Genomic DNA, 24,609 nt, shown 5'->3' with positions numbered 1-24,609 from the left:
TTTTTACAGAGAGGAAGGGAGAGGGATAGAGAGCTAGAAACATCGATGAGAGAGAATCATCGACCAGCTGCCTCCTGCACACCCCCTACCAGGGATGTGCCCGCAGCCAATGTACATGCCCTTGACCAGAATCGAACCTGGGACCTTTCAGTCCGCAGACCGACGCTCTATCCATTGAGCCAAACCGGTTTCGGCGGTACCCCTATGTTTATAGCAGCACAATATACAATAGCTAAGATTTGGAATCAGCCTAAGTGCCCATCAGCAGATGAGTGGATTAAAAAACTTTGGCACATCTATACAATGGAATACTATGCTGCTATAAAAAGGAAGGAACTCCTACCATTTGCAACAGTATGGATGGAGCTGGAGAACATTATGCTAAGTGAAATAAGTCAGTCAGAGAAAGATAAATATCACATGATCTCACTCATTTGTGAATTATAATGAACAACATAAACCGATGAACATAAAACAGATCCAGAGACAGAGAAACATCCATCAGACTGTCAAACCTTAGAGGGAAGGTAGGGGAGGGTGGGGGTAAGGGTGAGAGATCAACCAAAGGACTTGTATGCATGCATATAAGCCTAACCAATGGATACAGACAACAGGGGGGGTAAGGGTGAGGGCAGGACTTGGGGGATGGGGAGACATCGGGGGATAAGGACACATTTGTAACACCTTAATAAAGAAAAAAAAAAAGAAAAATAAACAAACAGACAAAAAAATTACCTCACTCATCCTTGGTCTTTCATTTTTTACTGTTGAAGAACTGGCATTCTCAGAATTTTTTAAAAAGGTAGGCTGCTTTTGCAGCGTGGAAGCAAATCCTGGCCTTTTCTAGAAGGATTAGTGCAAAGAGAATGTTTTTCAATTGACCGATTGCAATTAATCTGCTCATAATTGACCCAATTCACCCAACAGTAAAACTCCCACCTCTGAAAGCATTTTCAACTTTAGAAAGCAGAGGGTATATATGTAGGTACATCAGCTGGGAGAAAGACAAGGAAGGAGCTATCTGGGTGTCCTTAGCCTGGACCAGGCCTGACCCCTCAGCACCCAGCAACCCTGACCAGCTCCAGCCACTCCTTTGCCAGCCATTCCACCACTTCCCTCTGGAAATCCAGACTTGGTCAACGCCCAGACTTGCAGCTCCAGAGCACAGCAGAGGACCCATGGGCCAAGGCTGGAAGCTGCTCAGAGATGTCCAGAGGACAATGAAAGAGCTCTGAACTCAAGACAGAAAGCTTTCACCTCTGATCCCCTTCTGATTTAGAGTAAACCTTACCCCCCAGTCCTGCTGTTAATGGAAGCCTCTTTAAAAATATATTTTATTGATTTTTTTTACAGAGAGGAAGGGAGAGGGATAGAGAGTTAGAAACATTGATAAGAGAGAAACATCAGTCAGATGCCTCCTGCACACCCCCTACTGAGGATGTGCCCACAACCAAGGTACATGCCCTTGACGGGAATCGAACCTGGGACCCTCCAGTCCACAGGCTGACGCTCTATCCACTGAGCCAAACAGATTAGGGCAATGGAAGCCTCTTTAACCAGAAAGGAGAAGCAGGCAGCAGAGCTTTCTTACCAGGGCATCTTCTGTTGACTTGAGCTCCCGTATCATATTATTTTTCTGATACTGTTCATTTCGCTGTTTCCTCGTCTGAAGTGGCTTCTTCTTTTTCTTCTTGTACATCTTCTTCTTATGATTCAACTGTTTCAAAAAGTACAGAGAAACTAGTCATTGAGGATTCCAGAGGACTCTCATCACACAACACTCAAGACACGATGGCTAAGCCAGTGTGCGGCCCTCAGTGTTAAGTTGTTGGTTTGAAGAACAAATAGTTGTTACCTCCTTACCAGAGGCTGTTCCCCATTTAACAACCCCCAAATCCAACTATTGTACATATACTAGGGAAGGGGATCCTATACCAATGACCAAATATTTGTGATTTAGAATTTAAAACCAGATTACTTATGGCAATAATGTCAGGTACAGACAATACTGATTATTTGATGTGTGGTTAAAAGATTCAATTTGGGCCCTGGCTGGTTTGGCTCAGTGGATAAAGCGTCAGCCCACAGCCTGAAGGTCCCAGGTTCAATTCTAGTCAAGGACACGTACCTCAGTTGTAGGCTCAATCCCTGGCCCTGGTTGGGGTGTGAGTGGGAGGCAACCAAATGATGTGTTTCTCTCTCTCTCTCTCTCCCCCTCCAACTCTCTCTAAAAATCAATGGAAAAATATTCTCAGGTGAGGATTAGCAACACCACCAAAAAGATTCAATTTGGTTGTTACTTCAAGCAAATGAAGCTCAGGACAAATTTTCTAGGTACCTATGGTGTGGTGAAGCTTAATCTGATGTTGCTGTAAATACAGTTGAAGAAATTGTAGGGCTGAGTATAATTTGGCTGGCTCCTCCTGACAGCCTTAATCTCACTTTATGATGGAAATATTTCTTTTTTTTTTTTAATATTTTATTGATTTTTTTTTATAGAGAGAGGAAGTGAGAGGGATAGAGAGCTAGAAACATCGATGAGAGAGAAACATCGACCAGCTGCCTCCTGCACACCCCCTAACTGGGGATGTGCCCGCAACCAAGGTACATGCCCTTGACCGGAATCGAACCTGGGACCCTTGAGTCCGCAGGCCAACGCTCTATCCACTGAGCCAAACCGGTCAGGGCAAGACCTTCACCTTTCAACCCTCTTCCCCTCTGGCAACCAAGTATCAGTCATTTTTAATAACCTATTTCTTAACATGGTTTTCACTTTTAGTTAAACTTTCTTTTTTTCACTTTCAGTTAACTTTGGAATAAATATAGAGTCCTCACACCCTCCCCCCCCCTAGATTTTTAAAATGAAAGTTATAACAAAGACTTCATAACCAGTTGGGACACTATTGCTCTATTCTACTGCAGTTGAAAAATTCCACCACATTATCTAGTGATGTCATGCTTTTTTAAGGCTGCTACTCTTTGGGTATAAGAGTCTATCGAATCTCACCTCATGTGCTATGTTCAGGAGGTGAACAGGGAGACCGTCTGAGAGGGAACTGTCAGAACCACTGGTGCTGTTTTCAAAAGGAGAGAAGAAAGGGAAAAACCCGTTATTGATGTCTGGAAGTATACCATTTACCAGACCATCTGCATGGGGTTAGGATATCTAGTCCACTATTTGCCCACACTGTCTGTGTTTCAATTGCTAAGAATTCTTGACAAGCATATTCATTCATTCATTCATTCATTCATTCATTCTGAATGCCGACTGCATGTGCCAGATAGTCATCAGGCACAGGAAGCAGAGATGGACATGGCAGAGCTCCTGCACCAAGGAGTTTGCAATCTGTGTAGCAAAAAACAAAACAAAACAAAAACAAAAATAAAAACATCAACCTGCCCTGGCCAGTGTGGCTTAGTTGGTTGGGCATCGTCCCATGCACCAAAAGGTTGCAGGTTTGATTTCCGGTCAGGGCACAGGCGAGGGTTGCCGGTTCAGTTCCCAGTTGGGAGCAGCCAATCAATTTTGCTCTCACATCTTGGTTCTCTCCCTCTCCTGCTCCCTCTCCCTTCCTCTCTCTAAAGATCAATGTTAAAAATCTTAAAAAAAAACAAAAAAACACCAACCAGCCAGATGGGCAGAGCTGCCCTTGGCAGCAACTGTGAGAGGCTGTAGGATTCTCAATGTGCAGCCCTAGAGAATGCCAGGGAACTGTAATTCGTTTGGAAGCAGGGACTCTGTCTCACTCATTCCTGTCTGGCCAGTACCAGTTCAGAGAGCCAGGATCCTACCAGGTCTTCTTTAAGAATGTGTTCAATATATAAATAAATATAATTAATATAAAAAATCTATAGGTCAGAGGCCAGGAATATTATTTTCATCACCCCAATTCACCTTCAAAAGTTCTGGATGCATGTCTAGACTGATCACAAATCCTCCCGGGCCCCAGTCTTCGAGGGCTAGGATGAATGAATGAGTCCTCGGATAATGAACCCTTTCTCCCTTTATCATGTGCCACATTATCCTTTCCCCTTTCCTGGAGTGTGGCTGGCTAGAACTGAGAGCTGTGCTCTGCAACATGAGCTCCACATTTAAAAATGTCTTCGTCACAAAACTCAAATCTGGAAAAAGACAGCATTTCAAACCATCCTTTTGCTCAGCCCTTTCATTCTGTTCTTGCTCCCCCTCCTTCCCGCCAGGGTACAAGGAGGAGGAGCCTGACAGAAGACAGCAGGAAGAAAGTCCTCCCTTCTCTGATCTAACTCCCAATTCCGGGTTCTCGTGGGGCTTTTCCAGTCTGAGGAGCAGCCTTTCAGGCCACTGGACAACAGAGTCTGAGGTGCCTTTCAGAGGCAATGGAGAGCGTCGACAAATGGGATAAGAGCATTAGATGCAGTGTGGCCCAGAAATGCTCAAAACCGGTGTGTACACACCCAGACGGAGCAGACTCCTGCTGAGCTTGTACACTCAGCCCGCTTCTCTGTGTAATGGTGAGGATGGAAAGGGGGTTCCTGATGGCAAACTGGTTTCCATAATTCCTAACCGAATGCGTCTGCGGAGCCAGCTGGAATGCGGTCTGGCTGTTTCTGAGTCGAGTCCCCTGGGCTCTGTTGTATGAGTTGATATACAGGGGACCTTTCGTTTTTGAGGGTGAAAGAGAAGCGGGGTTGGTGCACTTATCCTGGGGAGTCAGGCAAAGGATTCTGGGAGAATGGAAGAGGAGACCTGGTGAATGGGGCGCTCCATGGGGCCTGATGGTCTGGTTTAAGGTGCCCAAGGCAGCATCTAGGAGACTCAGCCAGCAGAACTGCTTTAGGGTCAGATGTCGATGTGCCACAGGGAGTGTGGTAGAGCCATCTGCTTCCCACTGTCCACGCAGACTACAGTGCAGCCCCTGGCAGAAGGCCTCCATGCCCAGCCCAGAAACCTTCTGACTGAGGGCGGCTGGTGCAGGCTTGAGGCACCGTGGCCAGTAAGCTGGAGTAGATGGTGCTCTTGCACACACGTGAGATACCCACCCACCTAAAGAGCTGTGGAGACTATGAGGGTGGGGCTGAGATCTATATACTAAATTAATTCAACAAGTATTTATTGGGCTCTCCCCATGTGCCAGGTACTGTTGTAGAGATGCATGAGATATAGAAGTGAACAAAATAAAGATCTCTTTATTTTGTGAAACCTACATCCTTGTAGGGGAAGATAACAAATAAGAGACACAATCAAGTTGTAAATGATACAGAATGACAGAGGTGATAAAATGCTATAGGTCAGAGACTAGGAATATTACTTTCCTTGGTGCTCTGAAAAAGTCAGAGCACCTAAGGCGGATAGGGAATGGCAGGAGGGTGAAGGCAGGGGAGCAAGTTGCAATATTAGAGTGAGGAAGGTAGGCCACATTAACAAAGTTACATTGAAACCTGGCTAGTTGAGCACTGACCTATGAACCAGGAGGTCACAGTTCGATTCCCGGTCAAGACACATGCATAGTTGTCAAAGGAATGAAGTGTATTTAAGTGTGCCATGATTTATTTAATATTTTGAACCTGAGGTTCAAAACCAACAAAAGAGCAGAGCAAACAAAACCATTTTAAAAGTAAAACTTTTCTGATTTTTCTTTGAAATGAAGTTTGTTACCTGGATTCAATGTCAGACAAAGAGATGTCATTCCATCTTCTTTCTAAATCCATATCTTGTCCAAGTTCATTGAATTTCTTATAAATTTCCTGTTGTAAGAGCTCTTTAAGCTCTACTAGACACTGCATGAACTGTGGAAATGAAAAAGGAACTATCTTTGATTATTTATTTATTCATCAAATATTTATTAAGTATATGTTAAAAGGCACTTTATTGCTGGGGACCTAAAGATGAATAAGCTGTGCCCTGGTGGGGTGGGGAAGGCTAAGTTGGTTGGAGTGTCGTCCACACACCCAAAGGTTGAGGGTTCAATCCCCAGTGTGGGCATGTTCGGGAGGCAACTGATGTTTTTCTCTCACATTGACCTACCTATCTCTCTCTCTCTCTCTCTCTCTCTCTCTCTCTCTCTCTCCTCTCTCTCTCTCCCTTTCTCCTCTCCCCCTTCCTTTCTCTCTAAAATCAATAAAAACATATCCTCGAGTGAGGATTAAAATTTTTTTTAATTAAAAAAAAAAAGGATGAGTAAGTTGTAATGTCTGCTACTAAGGACATGTTAACAGATAGCTACATGAGCTGTGGGAACACAAGTGTTGCCATGTGGCCGTAAAAAAGAAGGAACTCTTACTTTTTGCAACAGCATGGATGGACCTGAAGATTATTATACTAAGCAAAATAAGCCACTCAGGGAAGGACAAATACCATATAATCTCACTTATATGTGAAATCTAGTGAACAAAATAAACTGATGAATAAAAGAGAAACAGGCATGGATACATGGAACAGTCTGACAAATGTCAGAGGGGAGGTGAGTGGGGTGGACTAGATGAAAGAGGGTGAAGGGATTAGACAAAGAACATACTAGTATATGCATAGGCCATGCACACAGACAACAATGTGGTGAGGGCCAGAGGGAGGGGAGGGTGGGGTCTGGGTGGGGGTGGGCACAAAGTGGGGAAATCTGTATTAATGTCAATAATAAAAATAAAATATTTTTTAAAAAAGCAGTGTCACTCAGGTGGCGGATTAAAGATGGCGACCGGCAGGAAGGTAGGGAGAGAGAGAGTGTGAGTGAGGAACCCATAGAGGAGAGTGTAGACGTGTGTGGTGTGTGTGTGTATGAGCTAGGGTCAGTTAGATTCTGCACGTCTTCCAAGGGGCTGCCTAACCGGGCAGTCCTAGACAGCGGAGCCCCGCGCACAAAGCGGACACATCTCCGCGGCTGTTGCGGACGCGGAGACCACGCCATCTTGAAAAACAGAGCTGCCTGAGACTCGGATCCTGGCTTCTGACACAAACCAGGACCCTGCAGCCACTGGGGACAGAGAACTGCTATCACAGCTTCAGACCAACAAACAACAAGAATCCAGACGTCCCGGCAGAATTCCGTGAGTCAAAGAGCCTACCCCCTCCCCGCAGGCGCGCAGACGGCGCCATTTTAACTGATAGACCCGCCTCTCGCCCAAGCCGCAGAGCTTTGCGCAGGGACTCGCTCCCCCTCAGGGAATTTGGCGTGCGTGCGAGCGCACAGGAGAGAATCAGCTCCCTGTTGGGGAAATCTGTCAGTGCGCACAGAGGGCACCCCTTCGGAGAATTTGGGGGAATTTGGCTTGCGGGTCACAGCTCTCCCTTCAGGGAATCTTAGTGCTTGCACAGAGGGGCTTCCCCTTTGGGGAATTTGGCGCGCAGGACAGACTCCGCCCCCGTTCCGGGACTCCGGTAGAGTACAGGGAGCCAGCTCACCTTCAGGAAATCAAGAGTGTGCGCCCTAGCCGGTTTGGCTCAGTAGAGAGAGCACACACAGGTCGCAGCTCCACTTCAGGGAATTTGGCACGCCGGACACAGCTGCCTGGGATCCCTGACTCACAGCGCATTCACACTAAGAGCCAGCGACCCCAATTGTTGGTGCATGCACACAGAGGGACCCTGAGTCTCAACGAGAAACCGCACAAGGCAACAGAGACTCTGACACTCTAGTCTTGGTGCAGACACAGGGAAACTCTGACTCCTGGCACATGCTAAGGATCTCATTTTCGGCACATACCAACAGTGTGGTGCAGACAGGGCCCCTGAATCTAAGTGGGCACACGAGACCACACGGAACACTGGGGACACTGACCCTGGGCAAGTCTGGTTCCCACCAACCAAAGGCAGCCACACGTCCTAGTGTCAGAGCACTTCAGTGAAACTCGGGTGGAGTGAAGTCCCCACAGCACACGGCCCAGGTCCACGCAAACGGAAGCTTGAGCTTTCTGGTGATAGCCAGAATGGGGAAACGAAATAACTCACAGAGGAAAGAAAATGTGGAGTCGCCAAGAAAGGAAATCAGTGAAACTGAAGCTTGCAACATGACCGAAAAGGAGTTTAGAGTAATGATCGTGGAATTTATACATCGGATGGATGAGAAAATAAACAATGTATGCAAGAATCAGGAAGAAATGAAAAGTGATATAGCTACAATCAAAAACACCATGGAAAGTTTCAACAGTAGACTACAAGAAGCAGAGGACCGAATTAGTGAGTTAGAAGATCAGGTACAGAAACAAGCTCAATCTCAACAGCAATTGGAGAAAAAAATTAAAAAGCAGGAGGAAAGCCTAAGGGAGCTTCGGGACAACATGAAACGAAGTAACATGCGTATAATAGGGCTGCCAGAAGGACAAGAAGAGCAGCAGGGATTAGAAAATCTATTTGAAGAAATAATGACAGAAAACTTCCCGGATATGGGAAAGATAAAAGTTACGCAAGTACAGAGAGTCCCAAGCAGGATCAACCCCAAAAGACCCACACCAAGACATGTCATAATTTCAATGGCAAATATAAATGATAAAGAGAGAATCTTAAAGGCGGCAAGAGAGAGACAGAGAGTTACCTACAAAGGAACACCCATCAGATTGTCAAATGATTACTCAACAGAAACACAACAAGCTAGAAGTGAATGGACAGAGGTATACAAAGTGTTGCAAAGCAAAGGACTGAATCCAAGAATACTATATCCAGCAAGACTATCAATCAAAATTGAAGGGGAAATCAGGAGCTTTGCAGATAAAAAAAGGCTTAAGGAGTTTATCACCACCAAACCAGCAATGCAAGAATTGCTAAAGGGAATACTGTAAAAAGAAGAAATAAACAGGTAAGAAGGAATATAGACACAAAAATAGATATGACCACAAACAAATACCTTTCAGTAATATCTTTAAATGTAAATGGACTAAATGCTCCAATCAAAAGATATCGAGTAGCTGAATGGATAAAAAAACACGACCCATATATATGCTGTCTACAAGAGACCCACCTCAGAACAAGAGACTCACACAGATTGAAAGTGAAGGGATGGAAAAATATCTTTCAGGCAAATGGAAATGAAAAAAAAGCTGGGGTAGCAATACTTATATCTGACAAAATAGACCTCAAAGTAAATGCCATAACAAGAGATAAAGAAGGCCACTTCATAATACTAAAGGGAGAAATCCAACAAGAAGAAATAATTCTGGTAAACATATACGCTCCCAATATAGGAGCACCCAAATACATAAAAAAAACTCCTGGAAGATTTCAAGGGAGAGATTAATAGCAATACAATCATAGTAGGAGACTTTAATACCCCACTATCACCACTGGACAAATCCTCTAAACAAAAAATCAGCAAAGAAACAGCAATCCTAAATGAATCACTAGACCAGATGGAATTAATTGACATCTTTAGAACATTTCACCCCAAAGCCACAGAATATACATTCTTCTCAAGTGCACATGGGTCATTTTCAAAGATAGACCATATGCTGGGTCACAGGCAAAGTCTCTTCAAATTCAAGAAGATAGAAATTATATCAAGCGTCTTCTTAGATCACAGTGGCATAAAACTGGAAATCAACTACAATAAATACAATCCAAAGAAATCAAACACTTGGAGACTAAACAGCATGCTATTAAACCATGACTGGGTCACCAGAGAGATCAACGAAGAAATAAAAAACATCATGGCAACAAATGACAATGAAAACACAACAATCCAAAATCTATGGGACACAGTGAAAGCAGTCTTGAGAGGGAAGTTCATAGCTCTACAAGCCTATTGCAAAAAACAAGAATCAATGGTAATAAATTACTTAACCCTACAACTCAAAGAGCTAGAAAAAGAGCAGCAAGAAAAGCCCAGTGTAACCAGAAGGAAGGAAATAACAAAGATCAGAGCGGAGATAAATGACATAGAGACCAAAGAAACAATACAAAAGATCAACAAAACCAAGAGCTGGTTCTTTGAAAGGATAAACAAGATTGATGGACCTCTAGCCAGGCTCACCAAGAAGCAAAGAGAGAGGACCCAAATAAACAAAATCAGAAATGAAAGAGGTGAAATAACAACAGACCCCGCTGAGATACAAAGGATTGTTACAAAATACTACGAACAACTCTATTCCAACAAACTGGACAACCTGGAGGAAATGGACATATTCCTAGAAAAATATAACCTTCCAAAAATCAATCAAGAAGAATCTAAAGAGCTCAATAGGCCAATAACTATGGACGAAATTGAAGCAGTCATCAAGAAGCTTCCGGCAAACAAAAGCCCGGGGCCTGATGGCTTCACAGGAGAGTTTTACCAAACATTCAAGGAAGAACTAAAACCTATCCTCCTCAGACTATTCCAAAAAATTCAAGAGGAAGGAACACTTCCAAGCTCCTTCTATGAAGCCAGCATCACCCTAATACCAAAACCAGATAAAGACAACACAATGAAAGAGAATTACAGACCAATATCCCTCATGAACATAGATGCCAAAATCCTCAACAAAATTCTAGCAAATCGGCTCCAGCAGTACATCAGAAAGATCATTCACCATGACCAAGTAGGATTTATCCCAGGAATGCAAGGATGGTATAATATCCGCAAATCAATAAACGTGATACATCACATAAACAAATTGAGAGATAAAAATCACATAGTCATATCAATTGATGCAGAAAAAGCATTTGACAAAATCCAACACCCTTTCTTGATAAAAACTCTCAACAAGGTGGGAATAGAAGGCTCATACCTCAACATAATAAAAGCTATATATGATAAACCCACAGCAAACATCATACTCAATGGACAAAAACTAAAAACATTTCACCTAAGAACAGGAACAAGACAGGGATGCCCACTCTCACCACTCCTGTTTGACATAGTACTGGAAGTATTAGCCATTGCAATTAGACAAGAAGAAGAAATAAAAGGCATCCAAATTGGAAAAGAACAAGTAAAGCTGTCTTTATTTGCAGACGACATGATATTGTACATAAAAAATCCGAAAGACTCCGTCAAAAAACTAATAGACTTAATAAATGAATTTGGCAATGTAGCAGGATACAAAATTAACGCCAAGAAATCTATGGCCTTTCTATACACCAATAGTGAACTTACAGACAGAGAGACTAAAAAGGCAATTCCATTTACCATCGCACCAAAAAAATTAAGATACCTAGGAATAAACTTAACTAAGGAGGTAAAAGACCTATACACGGAAAACTACAGGACACTGAAAAAAGAGATAGAGGAAGACGTAAACAGATGGAAGAACATACCATGTTCATGGATTGGTAGAATCAACATCATTAAAATGTCCATACTACCCAAAGCAATCTATAGATTCAATGCACTCCCCATTAAAATACCAATGGCATATTTCACAGACCTTGAAAGAACTCTCCAAAAATTCATCTGGAATAAAAAAAGACCCCGAATAGCCACAGCAATCCTGCGAAAGAAGAATAAAGTAGGAGGGATCTCAATACCAGATTTCAAGCTGTATTACAAAGCCACTGTTCTCAAAACAGCCTGGTACTGGCACAAGAACAGACATATAGATCAGTGGAACAGAATAGAGAATCCAGATATTGACCCAAACCACTATGCTCAATTAATATTTGACAAAGGAGGCATGAACATACAATGGAGTCAAGACAGTCTCTTCAATAAATGGTGTTGGGAAAATTGGACAGATACATGCAAAAAAATGAAGCTTGATCACCAACTTACGCCATACACAAAAATAAACTCAAAATGGATACAGGACTTAAACATAAGACGGGAAACCATAAAAATACTAGAGCAATCCACAGGTAGCAAAATCTCAGACATATGCCAAAAGAAATTCTTCACTGACACTGCACCTAGGGCAATGGAAGCTAAAGAGAAAATTAACAAATGGGACTACATCAAAATAAAAAGCTTTTTCACAGCAAAAGAAACCATTAACAAAACAACAAGAAGGCCTACTGCATGGGAGAACATATTTGCAAATGACATCACTGATAAAGGTTTGATCTCCAACATCTACATGCAGCTTATACAACTTAATAAAAGGAAGATAAATGATCCAATAAAGAAATGGGCAACAGACCTAAATAGAAGCTTTTCAAAAGAAGACAGAAGGAAGGCCAAGAGACACATGAAAACATGCTCAACGTCACTAATTATCCGAGAGATGCAAATCAAAACAACAATGCGGTACCATCTCACACCTGTCAGAATGGCTATCATCAACAAATCAACAAACGACAAGTGTTGGCGAGGATGCGGAGAAAAAGGAACCCTCGTGCACTGCTGGTGGGAATGCAGACTGGTGCAGCCACTGTGGAGAACAGTATGGAGCTTCCTCAAAAAACTGAAAATGGAACTCCCATTTGACCCAGTAATCCCACTCCTGGGAATATATCCGAAGAAACTAGAAACACCAATCAGAAAGGATATATGCACCCCTATGTTCATAGCAGCACAATTCACCATAGCTAAGATTTGGAAACAGCCTAGGTGCCCGTCAGCAGATGACTGGATCAGAAAACTGTGGTACATCTACACAATGGAATACTATGCTGCCATAAAAAAGAAGGAATTCTCATCATTTGCAGCAACCTGGATGGAATTGGAGAACATTATGTTAAGTGAAATAAGTCAGTCAATGAAAGAAAAATATCACATGATCTCACTCATTTATGGGTAATAAAGAACATTATAAACTTGAACAAAAAGATAGATACAGAGACAGTAAAGCACCAAACAGACTTCAAATTACAGGGGGAAAGTTAGGGAGAGGTGGGGGAGATAAGAGATCAATCAAAGGACTTGTATGCATGCATATAAGCATAACCAATGGATGCAAAACTCTGGGGGGTGAGGGCATATATGGGAGTGGGGTGGGGGGTGGCAATGGTAAAATATGTACACATATAATACCTTAATAAAAAAAATTGGGGAAAAAAAATAAAAAATAAAAAAGCAGTGTTTTGGGGGCAGAACACCAATGAGCACTGTTTTAGCCACTTTTTTCCTGCCCAAAGCCAATTATAAAATTCTTAACCCAAAGGTCTGATTAATTTAATTTTATTTTAGAATAGTAAGGAAGGAAGTTAGAATGGGATTGTTCAGATTTTGGCCTATGGCAACTATGATTTAACGAGCCATGTTGTGGTCAAATTCTCCTTTAAATATATTTTTTTAAACAGTTGCATCCAGTCCGGCCAGTGTGGCTCAGTGGTTGAGCATAGACCTATGAACTAGGAGGTTCAATTCCCAATCAGGGCACATGCCTGAGTTACAGACTCGAGCCCCAGTGGGGGGGAGACATGCAGAAGACAGCTGATAGATGATTCTCTCTCATCATTGATATTTCTGTCTCTCCCTCTTCCTTCCTCTCTCTGAAATCAATAAAAACATATTTTAAAAAACCAAAACAGTTGCATCCAGAGTGGTGTATATCAGGTCTTCCCAGGGCCGACGATTTCGATGGGGTCTGAGGGAGGAGTTACAGACCATGAGTACAGATTGCTTTTTAAGAATATGAGTGATGAAGGGAAATAGAAATAAACTGCAGGAGAAACAAGGCCAAAGGAATGAAGATAGAAGCACCTTGAGAACATTTCCAATTGAGGGGGAGAGGAGGAAAAAACTGAGGATATAGAAAAGAGGGGAGTTTATTAATGAGGCAAGACCTCAGGGAGGTTGTAGGGGAGCTAGGCAGGTACGCAAAGGGCAGGGTTAGTTTCGGAGAAGACAAAGGACAGCCGGTTTTCTGAAACAGGAGAAAGGGAATCAAGAATGGGTGCTCCCATTGGTACGCCTGGACGTGAGGGAGAGAAGTGCTGAAGGGAAGCTGGAACAATGGCCTCTATCACCTTGGTGAATTGAGGTCTTACCATTTCCCGAGAGTGTGCAGGCTGGGCCTTTCTTATTTTCTTTGATCATAAAGGCTTCAGAAAAATACTAACAGCAAATAAAGATCACCTGAAATCCCACTGAGCTGACTTTGGACCCATGAGAAACTGATCACAGTAGTAGCATCACCACACTTCTTGAAACCCCATTTTTACCTTGGTTCGGTCAGGATCACAGAAATCCAGGAGGGTGTCGCAGACATGGTAGCCTAGGGACTTCAGATCCTCAGTGGTAAAATGAGTGTCTCTTTTATTGCCTGGAAAAACCGCCATAAACATTTCTTATGAAATCTTAATGAGCAAATAAATGCTGATGTAATTTACGAATATCTCATTAAAAACACCACCTCTTATTCTAGAATATTTTTCTTCTGGACAGGGTTTCTCTTCTAGTTTTAGGTTGGTTCAGAAGAATCTTGGACAATGAAAATGTTTACAGTCATGATGGCTATAATTGTGAAGCTATAGTTACCATTATAACGTTTCACTCTGTGGTAGGCACTCTGCCAAGTGCTTTCCATGCACTTGCTCGTTAAGTAGTACCCATAATGCAGGAACTATCACTGACATTCACAGAGAAGATGAGGTTCAAAGAATTAAGTAACTTACTCAGGACCACACAACTCGTAAATGGAGCTGAAATTCAAACCCCGATCTGCCTGATTCCAGGCCCTTAGCCACTATCCTATATTGCCCCATCAAATATTATATTTCACACTCATATTCTGGGGACTCAAATTTGGCATAAGGCGCAGGCAAGAAAAGCCTCTATATCAATTCTCTCCTCAACACGTTTAAGGGTTTCATCTCCCCAGTGCTCTGCGTGGCTCCCCTGGCCAGGCTAGCCTACGGCCTACAGAAGTGAGCTCACCCAGGGTGGACCCGCCAAAGGTAGACTCCATGGTGTAACTGTTCAGGATTCCCATCCGCCACATCACGACTCGTCCTGTTCCTTCTTTGCACTTTTGGACCTTAAAATTACAACTATGAAAAGAGAACTGAAGAGAAATCCAAATCCTCTGTTAATCATAGACTGGCAAATGTAAGATATAGAAGATTCATTGATATGATACAAGAATGTTTCCCTTGGGAATCTATATATTATTTCCTAAAGTGTGTCCCATAAAATACTGGTTCCTAGGGATGCTAATAGGTGTTGCGGAGGAACACATGAGTTCTATGGTCATGTTCACCAGGGAGACAAAGGGCTAGCAAAATGGCGCAGGCTTCCTCTGCAGTAACTCTCAGACTATTTAATATGTTACTGTGGACTGTGATCCTCCAAAGGCGAGAGAGCACGTTGCTTTTCACTGCCCATGAACCCTTCCTTCTCCTCCCCATCTTCTCCAGGGGCAATCTGCAGGACTCGGGTTCCTTGAATGTCTGTTTGGGAATACTGGCTTTCTTTGGCGTTCAAGGCTAGTAGTCAACCTTTCTAAGATTTATTTTCTACCCCTCTCCAATTTGAACCCTTCGATATGGTTGGGTTGATCCTCTATATGTGATTTGCGTACGCCTCAGCCCTACACTATCGTCTCTGCCTGGAACGCTCTCGCTTCCTTATGACAATGTTCTCAGCTCCAAGTTCAGTTTCTTCCATTGTCTTTCATGACCACCCCAACGCTCTCTCCTCTCTTGAAGTGTGTAACATACACTTGGCACCTAGCCCAACCTACCCTAGCCTATCCTGCTGAAAATGCTTTACTGGGAGATATCTCACTACCTCGTGGTTTCTAACATGTGATCTGTAGAATCCAGGGGTTCTACTGAGGAGCCGCAGGGCATTCCTGTCCCAGGACTGAGGGAGGAGGCAGAATGGACAGGTGTTCCAAGCCTTCTACCCCTCTTCAATAACGTAGTTCTGCTTTTAATTGTTTTAGATACTGGGTTCTGGATGTGATTTCATTTGAAGAAAGAGATACCTGGCAAAAATAGAAATGTTTAAAAAAGAAAAAAGAAAGGAATGACCCTAGCCTGTTTTTCTCAGTGGTTAGAGCATCGGCCTGCAGACTGAAGGGTCCTGGGTTCGATTTTGGTCAAGGGCACGTACCTCGGTTGCAGGCTCAATCCCAGGTCCTAGTCGGGGTGCATGCAGGAGGCAACCCATCAATCAATCGATGTGTCTCTCTCATATTGATGTTTCTCTTTCTCTGTCTCTCCCTCTCCCTTCCACTTTCTCTAAAAATCAATGGGAAAAATATCCTTGGGTGAGGATTAACAATAATAACAAAAATAAAAACAAAACAAAAAAAAAAAAAAAGAAAGGAAAAGGAAGGAAGGAAGGAAGGAAGGGAAAGAGAGAGGAAGAAAAGCTTCCTCTTTTATTTTTTTAATAATAAGAGCAGCAGATACAAAATATTTGTCTTAAATATCTTTATGTGAGAAAATTTGTATTATAATTTAAATGTTTTCCTGAATCCAACCCAGTTTCTTCATTATAATGACAGTTACATTTTGTGGATGTATTTATGATGCTGAAAACCAACTTTCTAAATCAATGCAGATACTCTGTATATGTCCGACTGTCACACTCAGCCAACTATCAAAAACTTGTTTTCATTAGCCCGTTAATATCTTTGTTATTTGTGATCTTGCATTACACAAACTTTTCTTTGGAGGCTCATGTAACATTAGCATTTTGTTTGTCCTGCAATCCCTGCTTCCACTGCAAATCACAGGATTAATGACAGATAACTCTACTACTAAAAGTTTGAACTTGTGCCCAGGCAAAGCAGCCAGAGCAATTTTTAAAAATCACCTTTATTCGTGCACTCGGGGGCGGTGGGGGGGTGTCCCTCAGCCTGGCCTGTGCCCTCTCGCAGTCTGCAGCCCGGGAGCCCTTGGGGGATATCCGACTACTGCTGCACTCACCAGGAGTGAGCCCGGCTTCTGGCTGAGTGGCACTCCCCCTGTGGGAGTGCACTGACCACCAGGGGGAGCTCCTGCATTGAGCCTCTGTCCCCTGGTGGTTAGTGCGCATCACAGTGACCAGTCTGTCCACCGTTTGGTCGATTTGCATATTAGCTTTTTATTATATAGGATAATTCACATACCATAAAATCCACACATTAAAAGTACACAAGTCAATGGTTTAAGTATATTTGCAAAGTTGTAATATAAGTTTAGAACATTTTTAATACCTTCCCAAAATCCAGTACCCATTAGCAGTCACTCCCCATGCTACTTGTCCCAAGACTGAGGCAATCACTAAACTACGTTCTGTCTCTATAGAATTGCACAGAATGGAATCATGCAATATGTGGTGTTTTGCATCTTTTCTTTCACTTAGCATCATGATTTCAAGGTTCCTCCATGTCCTAGCATATCAGCAGTTAATTCTTTTTATTGCAGAACAACATTCCATTCCCTTGACATATTGCATTTTATTTACCTGCTCATCAGTTGGTGGACACAGAATAATTCTTAAAACCACACCTTTCTAAATTGTTTATTTTATTGATTTTTTTACAGAGAGGAAGGAAGAGGGATAGAGAATTAGAAACATCGATAAGAGAGAAACATTGATCAGCTGCCTCCTGAAAACCCCCTACTGGGGATAAAGCCTTCAACCAAGGTACATTCCCTCGACCAGAATTGAACCCGGGACCTTTCAGTCTATGGCCGGACTCTCTATTCACTCAGCCAAACCGGTCAGGGCACCTTTCTAAATTCTTGAAGTCCAGATTGCTGGATTTACCCAAGTTAAAAAAAAGAGACAAAATGGCAAATCAAACACCATTATTGCGTAGGGGAAGCAGAGAGTTTCCTTCTTCCTTAGTCAACGAGCAGAAAATTACCTGTGTGCTTACCTTGTCTGGTACATTTTTGCTCAACATGAAAGGAAAGACTCGTTCGTGAAGCCAGTACTTGCGATCGTTGCTATTGCAGCCATAGAGGAAGATGTTGTTCTTTCGGCTGTGGCCGTGGAAATCACAATACAAGAGAACCTCCCTTTCTTCAAGAAGTCTATTAAGGGGAACAAAGGACTCAGTGGGCATCCAAATGCATGGATTGTTTTTGGAGTCTCTTCCTAAGTATGCTGACACCTTCCCTTCTAAGAAAATTTTGACCCTTAATGAATGGCCTTCCGAGGACCCTATCTCTACCCTCAGTCACTGCTGTAAAGACGGCATCAGTACTCCTTGCCCCTGCCCCACAGGACTTGAGATGAGCTGACATGGAAAGGGGAGGAGGGTAGGCCTTGTGTAAGTGGACAAGGAAGTGGAGAAAATGTGTTGAAAGAAAGCCCACCCAGGTGCAGACCTGTGGAAAGAGGGGAAGAGGTAGAGAGGCTGTAATCGCAGGGATAGAAAAGACAGAACCAAAGAAAGCCTTGGGTCCTCATTTTCCAGGGCTCGTTCCTATAAGACTCAGATCTTCTTGATCTCCTGATCACCCAGGACACCAATTCAATCTTCCAAATGAGGTCAGTATGATACCAATGCCACACATTAACAGTGTGCTGGCGACTATGCTAAATAGATGACATGTTAGCTCACCATTTATATTTTCTTTTTTTAAAACATAGATTTTTATTGATTTCAGAGAGGAAGGGAGAAGGAGAGAGAGAGAGAGAGAAACATTAATGATGAGAGAGAATCATTGATCGGCTGCCTCCTGCACACCCCACACTGGGGATCAAGCCTGCAACCTAGGCATGTGCCCTGACCAGAAATTGAACCATGACCTCGTGGTTCATAGGTCAATGCTCAACCACTGAGTCATGCTGGCCGGCTCTCCCCATTTATATTTTCTTTTTTCTAAAATATATTTTATTGATTTTTTACAGAGAGGAAGGGAGAGGGATAGAGAGTTAGAAACATCGATGAGAGAGAAATATCAATCAGCTGCCTCCTGCACACCCCCTACTGGGGATGTGCCAGCAACCAAGGTACATGCCCCTGACCGGAATCGAACCTGGGACCCTTTAGTCCGCAGGCTGGTTAGGGCACCATTTATATTTTCTATCTCTCCCTCTCCCTTCCTCTCTGAAATCAATAAAAATATATAAAAAAAAAAAAAGAACTGTCTCCAACGACATTTCCAATTCCTACAACATTAGAAGAGACCTCCCCTCTCTCCCCAGTCCCTGCCATTAGATAGTGCTCACAGTAACCAGAGAAAGTTCAACAGATTAGGGGACTCACCTCTTGATCATGTTCCTGGTGTGCCAGATGCAGGGGAAAGACTCCTTCAGAATGGTTTTATAATGCCTGTTCAAGTCCCTGCCAGCCAACGAACACCGGTAATTCCCCACAATCACTCCATCTGGATTTAACATGGGAATCACTTTGAAGACAAAGATATCCCTGAGGAGCTCGGCATCTGGGGAGTTGCTAAGAATGAAGTCCAAAAAGCCTTTCATGATCCAGGAGCCATTACTTTCCCCAGGGTGGACCCTGGCACTCAAGACCACGGCTTTCTTTGCAGCGGCCTCTTGCGTGGTTCGGGAAGGGTTGGTGATGGTGAGCAGGTAGACTGTATTTCCTGCAAGGCTCCTGCATAAAGTTCGGAGTTTGCAGAACTGAGACTGGACAGGGTTTTTTGCCACGGACAGGAGGTAGCATTGCAAATCCGTGTATGTATACGGGTAGAAGTGTGCAAAGAAGCAAGTGTCCTGGTCATGTGGAAACTGAATGGTCCACGTGAGACAGTAAAAGGACTGCTGCCCATTATCTGTGTTGTTCTTGTAGTACTTGATTTCATTTCCTTCCCTCCTCCAGCCAATGTTGTGGGTGTTGGCATCCAATTGGGAGTACATGAGTGGCTTCATTCCTATAGTATAAAGGCTCTTGGGTTTTAGCAAGTTGACGATGGTGAAGCGATAGGTGGCATCTTTTCTGGTGTTCTGAACTCGAAAATAAAACCACTGAGTGTGTTTGTTCGTGTAGAGGTCAGTTCGTAAGGTGAGTTCATACTCATAGGTATCTCTGTAATGAAGAATATAGAGTATCTCTGTAATACCTCCCTCACAAAATAAATCTGGGAAAACACTGTGTTTCCCTGGTAAAAATAGATCTTATTACAACAGAAAGGCTGCTACATCAAACATTGGTTTTCTAATTTACTTAGTTCTCCGACTCTCATGTTAGGCTAACAGGGACTTGGGGGAAGAAGGTGCATTGGGTGTGGGACAGAAGAGTCTCATACTTCACATGCAGCACCGGATGTTTGGGCGCGCTGAGCTTCTTGGTGCCTTTCTAGAGCCTCGAAGGTGGTTTCCAACCACTTCAACCCATTTCCCCGAAACACACTGAACTCAGGGAAGCTGGAGCCCTCTGTTGGCTGTACCTACATCCTGGACATCACAGTATGGATCAGACCTTTAAGCTTCCTGTGCTATTTTTATCTCTTATCATCAATTGTTTGAAGATAAGGGGGCTTTGCTGGAATGCATGCACCTTGTGGGGAAAAAACCAGGCCTAACTTGCAGAAGAGGAAATACAAATGCTAAAAACATGAAAAGATATTCATCCGCATGCATCATTAAGGAAATACAGATTAAAACAGGATGTCGGCCTTTTCGCCTCCATCTCATCAACATTTCAGCATTGGGAAACAGGCCCTCTCATACACTGTTGATGGTAACTGAAATCATGCTGGAGGGCAATGGGGCAAAAACTAGCAATGCATAGTGTTCAAACCCTTTGACCCGCCAATTTTATATCAGAATTTGTTCCATAACAGCACAAATACTAAAAAGTATACACGTACAACCGTGTGAATTCTGTTCATTCATTTAATAAAAAATTGTAAATGTCTTAATTTCTCATCAGGTGGGAATAGGGTAAATAGGTATGGAACATTCATATAATAGAATAATATGAACTATTAAAAATAAGGACATATGTCTGTGGTATTGTCATAGAAAAACATCTAAAATGTATTAAGTGGAGCCCTACCCGAATTGGCTCCGTGGACAGAGCATGGGGGTCAGGGTTTGATTCTGGTCAAGGGCACGTACCTTGGTTGCAGGTACGTGTGGGAGGCAACCAATTGATGTGTCTCTCTCACATCGATGTTTCTCTGTCGCTCCCCCTCCCTTCCACTCCCTCTAAAAATCAATGGAAAAATATCCTCAGGTGAGGATTAACAAAAAATAAATAAAATAAAATGTACTAAGTGGAAAAAAAAAACAATTTGCAAAACAGTGTCCAAATATATACACCATTACCCTATTTTTAAAAATATATAATTTGTGTGTATTACACAGAGAGAGAAAAAATTAATGCATAGACATCAAACTGTTATCAATTGCTGTGTCTGGGAGTCATGATTATAGGATTCATAATTTTGTTATGTATTTTTATTAATATAAATTTTAAATGAGCACTAATTTCTTTAGTAAGCAGAAAAAAAACAATTTAGATAAATTTTTATTCTGGGGGAAAATATGAGCTATAATTATTCCATTTCTTATCATCCTCATAATCATTTCCTTTTCAGAAACACTCCTGACTCCTACTATGATTCCTGAAGACACTTCTCAGTCACTTTAATCACCATCCCTCTGGGTAAACCCACTTTGTTACTCACACTTTGACAGCTTTTTGCAGATTCCCACTCTCAAACCTTGATTCAAACAGGAGAGTGTTATCTTCTGGTCCTTGCAGTGTGACAGCGAGCTCCTTGATCACTCCCCGCTTGCCTCCCACTCTGGAGCTGGTGAAGTAGGAGCCTTTGGTGGGCACTGCAGGTGAGACAGACACATTTAGCCACGTTCCTGTCAGAACCCATTCACCCAGCAATATTCTTTGCGCCCCTCTGTCTTCAGCGGCACTGCTCTAGGTTAACAACAATGAATATTCAAATTTTCAGTTGTTCTTGCTGAGACTTTTCATCCTAAAGTGTATTTCTCTGAAGGACTCTTTAGAGCACTTCCTTTTGCTACAGGCTACCCTTGTCAATGCAGATACTGCTTGTGCCCATTTGAATACTAATTTAAGATGGAGAATTTTTTATACCATTTTTTTAATTGATTAAGGTATTACATATGTGTCCTTATCTCCCCAGTGCCCCCTAACCGCCCCCACTCATGCCCTCACTGCCCTCCCTCCCCCGTGTCTGTGTCCATTGGTTAGGCTTATATGCATGCATACAAGTCCTTTGGTTGATCTCTCTCCCTTACCTCCACCCTCCCCTTCCTTCCCTCTGAGGTTTGACAGTCTGATTGATATTTCTCTGTCTCTGGATCTATTTTTGTGCATCGGTTTATGTTGTTCATTATTTTCCATAAATGAGTGAGATCATGTGATATTTATCTTTCTCTGACTGGCTTATTTCGCTTAAAAGGATGTTGGCAAAAGGTAATAGTCTAAATGAAACATCTGAGAACATTTGCAACCTTATTTAAAAACACACAACAAATAGCACCTATTTATTAATTTAAGAAAAAGATAAGGGGAAAAACAAAAAAGAGAAAACATAGTAGACGCCATAAAATTTTTTGATATATGCTTCCAGATTTAAATATAACAAAAACAGCAGCTTGAGAAGAATTGGCATGGGTGAATGTCCCTGGGAAAGGAACCAAAATATAGTTATCAGTGAAAAGAAAGGTTACAATTGAAATTTTAACTTTAAAATGAAATTTTAAAAATGTATAAAATTTATCTTATTTAACAAAATTTAGATTAGAATCACAACCTCTTTCTAATAGTTGGAATAATAAAGAATCAATTATTATTATTTTTTTCTTGGGGTTGTAATTTTTCAGACAAATTCAGTAAGGGTGCCATATGACACCTTTGATTTTTGCAGTTACTTTTGCAAAACTCTCTTACGACTTCGTAGTCTTCCTAAGGACTTCTCTTTGTACCACAATATTCTCATCCTTGTGTCTAGACGAACCTATTTTTGTCATCTTTTGTTGATTTTGTCTTTGTCAACTGATAAAAAATTTTCTAGGTTCTCATTTGTCAGTGGCTTTGCAAGTGATTCAAGCAATTCTGTAACATTCATCAACTTCTATTTCATAAAATGCTGCATCTCTTGTTAAAAATTATAATTTCACTTCGCAATTAATTTTTATTTGCATTATTTTATTACCAGATGTTAATAATATCCATCAATCAGCAAGTGACTGACACCATCAAAGATGCTGACCATGGAACATTAAACAAATAGCAATATGTGTGGGGCCTGATTACATAAGTGGCCAGTTCATTAGTAAATACGGTAATGTTATGAAGACTTTTGCTTCTATGCAACCATGTCACTAGAAAGACTTTATAATAAACACTTGGATAAGAAATGAGAGTGAAGGAGAAATCAAGCATGGAAAGAAGTGGGTGAAAGAAGAAAACAAGCACAGAGGAAGGAACAAAAGCAGAGGCCAAGAGTCCATGTTGTCTAAGTAAAAGCTGGGGCCCCACATGGTTCAGTCTCCTCATGAAACCAGAGTACAGCCCAGTGACCAGATGTCATTAATATAGAAATTCCAATATTTTCTTGAGTCTCTTAGGTAACATTAAAGTTCCAATTCAGAGCTCGCAGTAACATTTCTCAAAAAACCAAACCAATTTCCTTCTTTCCTCCAATATTCTCACAGCATGTAGTTGCTGTGGGGCCCCTACGATGACAAACTCCCAAATTCCCTCTGGAGCCCCATCTTCTCAGTTTTCTGCTTCTTTATTCCTCCAATTAGGTGGGCTCAACTCTCCTTGAATCCCAAGGACAAGATCAAGGCAGTGGCCACAGCTGTGTGTTAACAGGACAAGGACAGTCTGCAAGGGCTTCGGTTTCAGGAGAAAGCACTTCCGCCCCAGGGTTCCTTCCTGGGTAAGATACACAAAAACATCTCTGGCTAGGACAGATGAAGGGACTCCAAACTTGTAAAACAGGTTTATAATCCCAAGGATTTCTCGAGGTTGTAGAAGCAGCACATCCCCTATTATCTAGAACCCAAGTCTACCCACTTATACCTCATACTTTTTAAATGCCTTCCAAACTCCTCCTCAGACATTCCACAAGGTGGAGCTAGGTGGACTGAGTTGCTCTACCTTATTTACTTCACTAGAGGCCCGGTGTATGAAATTCGTGCACTTGGCGGGGGGGGGAGGGGGGGGGGGAGGCGGGAGGGCCCTCAGCCCAGCCTGCGCCCTCTTGCAGTCCGGGAGCCCTCGAGGGATGTCCGACTGATGGCGTGGGGAGCAGGCCTAAGCTGGCAGTTGGACATCCTTAGTGTTGCCATGGCTGTGAGCCCGGCTTCTGACTGAGCAGCGCTCCCCTGTGGGAGTGCACTGACCACCTGCATTGAGCAGGATCGGGCTGAAACCAGCTCTCCCAACATCCCCCAAGGGGTCCCAGATTGCTAGAGGGCGCAGGCCAGGCCAAGGGACCCCACTGGTGCACGATCAGGGCCGGGGAGGGACACGAGAAGTTGGCCAGCCAGGGAGGGACTGCAGGAGGGCTCCAGGGCGTGTCTGGCCCCGTCTCACTCAGTCCCGATCGGCCAGACCCCAGCAGCAAGCTAACCTACTGGTTAGAGTGTCTGCCCCCTGGTGGTCAGTGCACATCATAGTGAGCGGTTGAGCAGACTTAGCATATCATTATCATATTATGCTTTGATTGGTTGAATGGCTGACTGGCTGACTGGACACTTAGCATATTAGGCTTTTATTATATAGGATTGCTTATAGCTTTTCGTAGCATATTATTATTAACATGAGAGCTCATGATCAAGGCAACTGGGGTGGAGAATGTGCAATTACATCTCAGTGGGGCCCTCGGGAATAACTGGCTCATTTTAGTCTTCCATTTGAGGAATGTAAGCACACTGT

General features: G+C 42.8%; 1 protein-coding gene across 2 annotated transcripts in view; it reads right to left on the bottom strand.

Moving 5' to 3' along the window:
• Nucleotides 1-24,609, bottom strand: part of AGBL2 (AGBL carboxypeptidase 2) — a 42,756-nt gene that overhangs the window by 7,426 nt on the left and 10,721 nt on the right. Inside the window, exons 8-16 of one of the 2 annotated variants that reach the window (XM_008146717.3) lie at nt 21,365-21,518; nt 18,976-19,758; nt 17,638-17,794; nt 14,700-14,826; nt 13,985-14,085; nt 5,636-5,766; nt 3,008-3,074; nt 1,592-1,717; nt 736-843 (exon numbers count right to left, since the gene is read on the bottom strand). In XM_008146717.3, the coding sequence (XP_008144939.2) occupies nt 736-843; nt 1,592-1,717; nt 3,008-3,074; nt 5,636-5,766; nt 13,985-14,085; nt 14,700-14,826; nt 17,638-17,794; nt 18,976-19,758; nt 21,365-21,518 (1,754 nt within the window). The remainder of the gene's footprint in view (nt 1-735; nt 844-1,591; nt 1,718-3,007; nt 3,075-5,635; nt 5,767-13,984; nt 14,086-14,699; nt 14,827-17,637; nt 17,795-18,975; nt 19,759-21,364; nt 21,519-24,609) is intronic. The other variant, XM_028153430.2, reaches the window with a different exon arrangement.

Source organism: Eptesicus fuscus, chromosome 13 (assembly GCF_027574615.1).
Source record: "Eptesicus fuscus isolate TK198812 chromosome 13, DD_ASM_mEF_20220401, whole genome shotgun sequence".
Taxonomy (NCBI): domain Eukaryota; kingdom Metazoa; phylum Chordata; class Mammalia; order Chiroptera; family Vespertilionidae; genus Eptesicus; species Eptesicus fuscus.
This window is presented reverse-complemented; position numbering and strand designations above follow the sequence as displayed.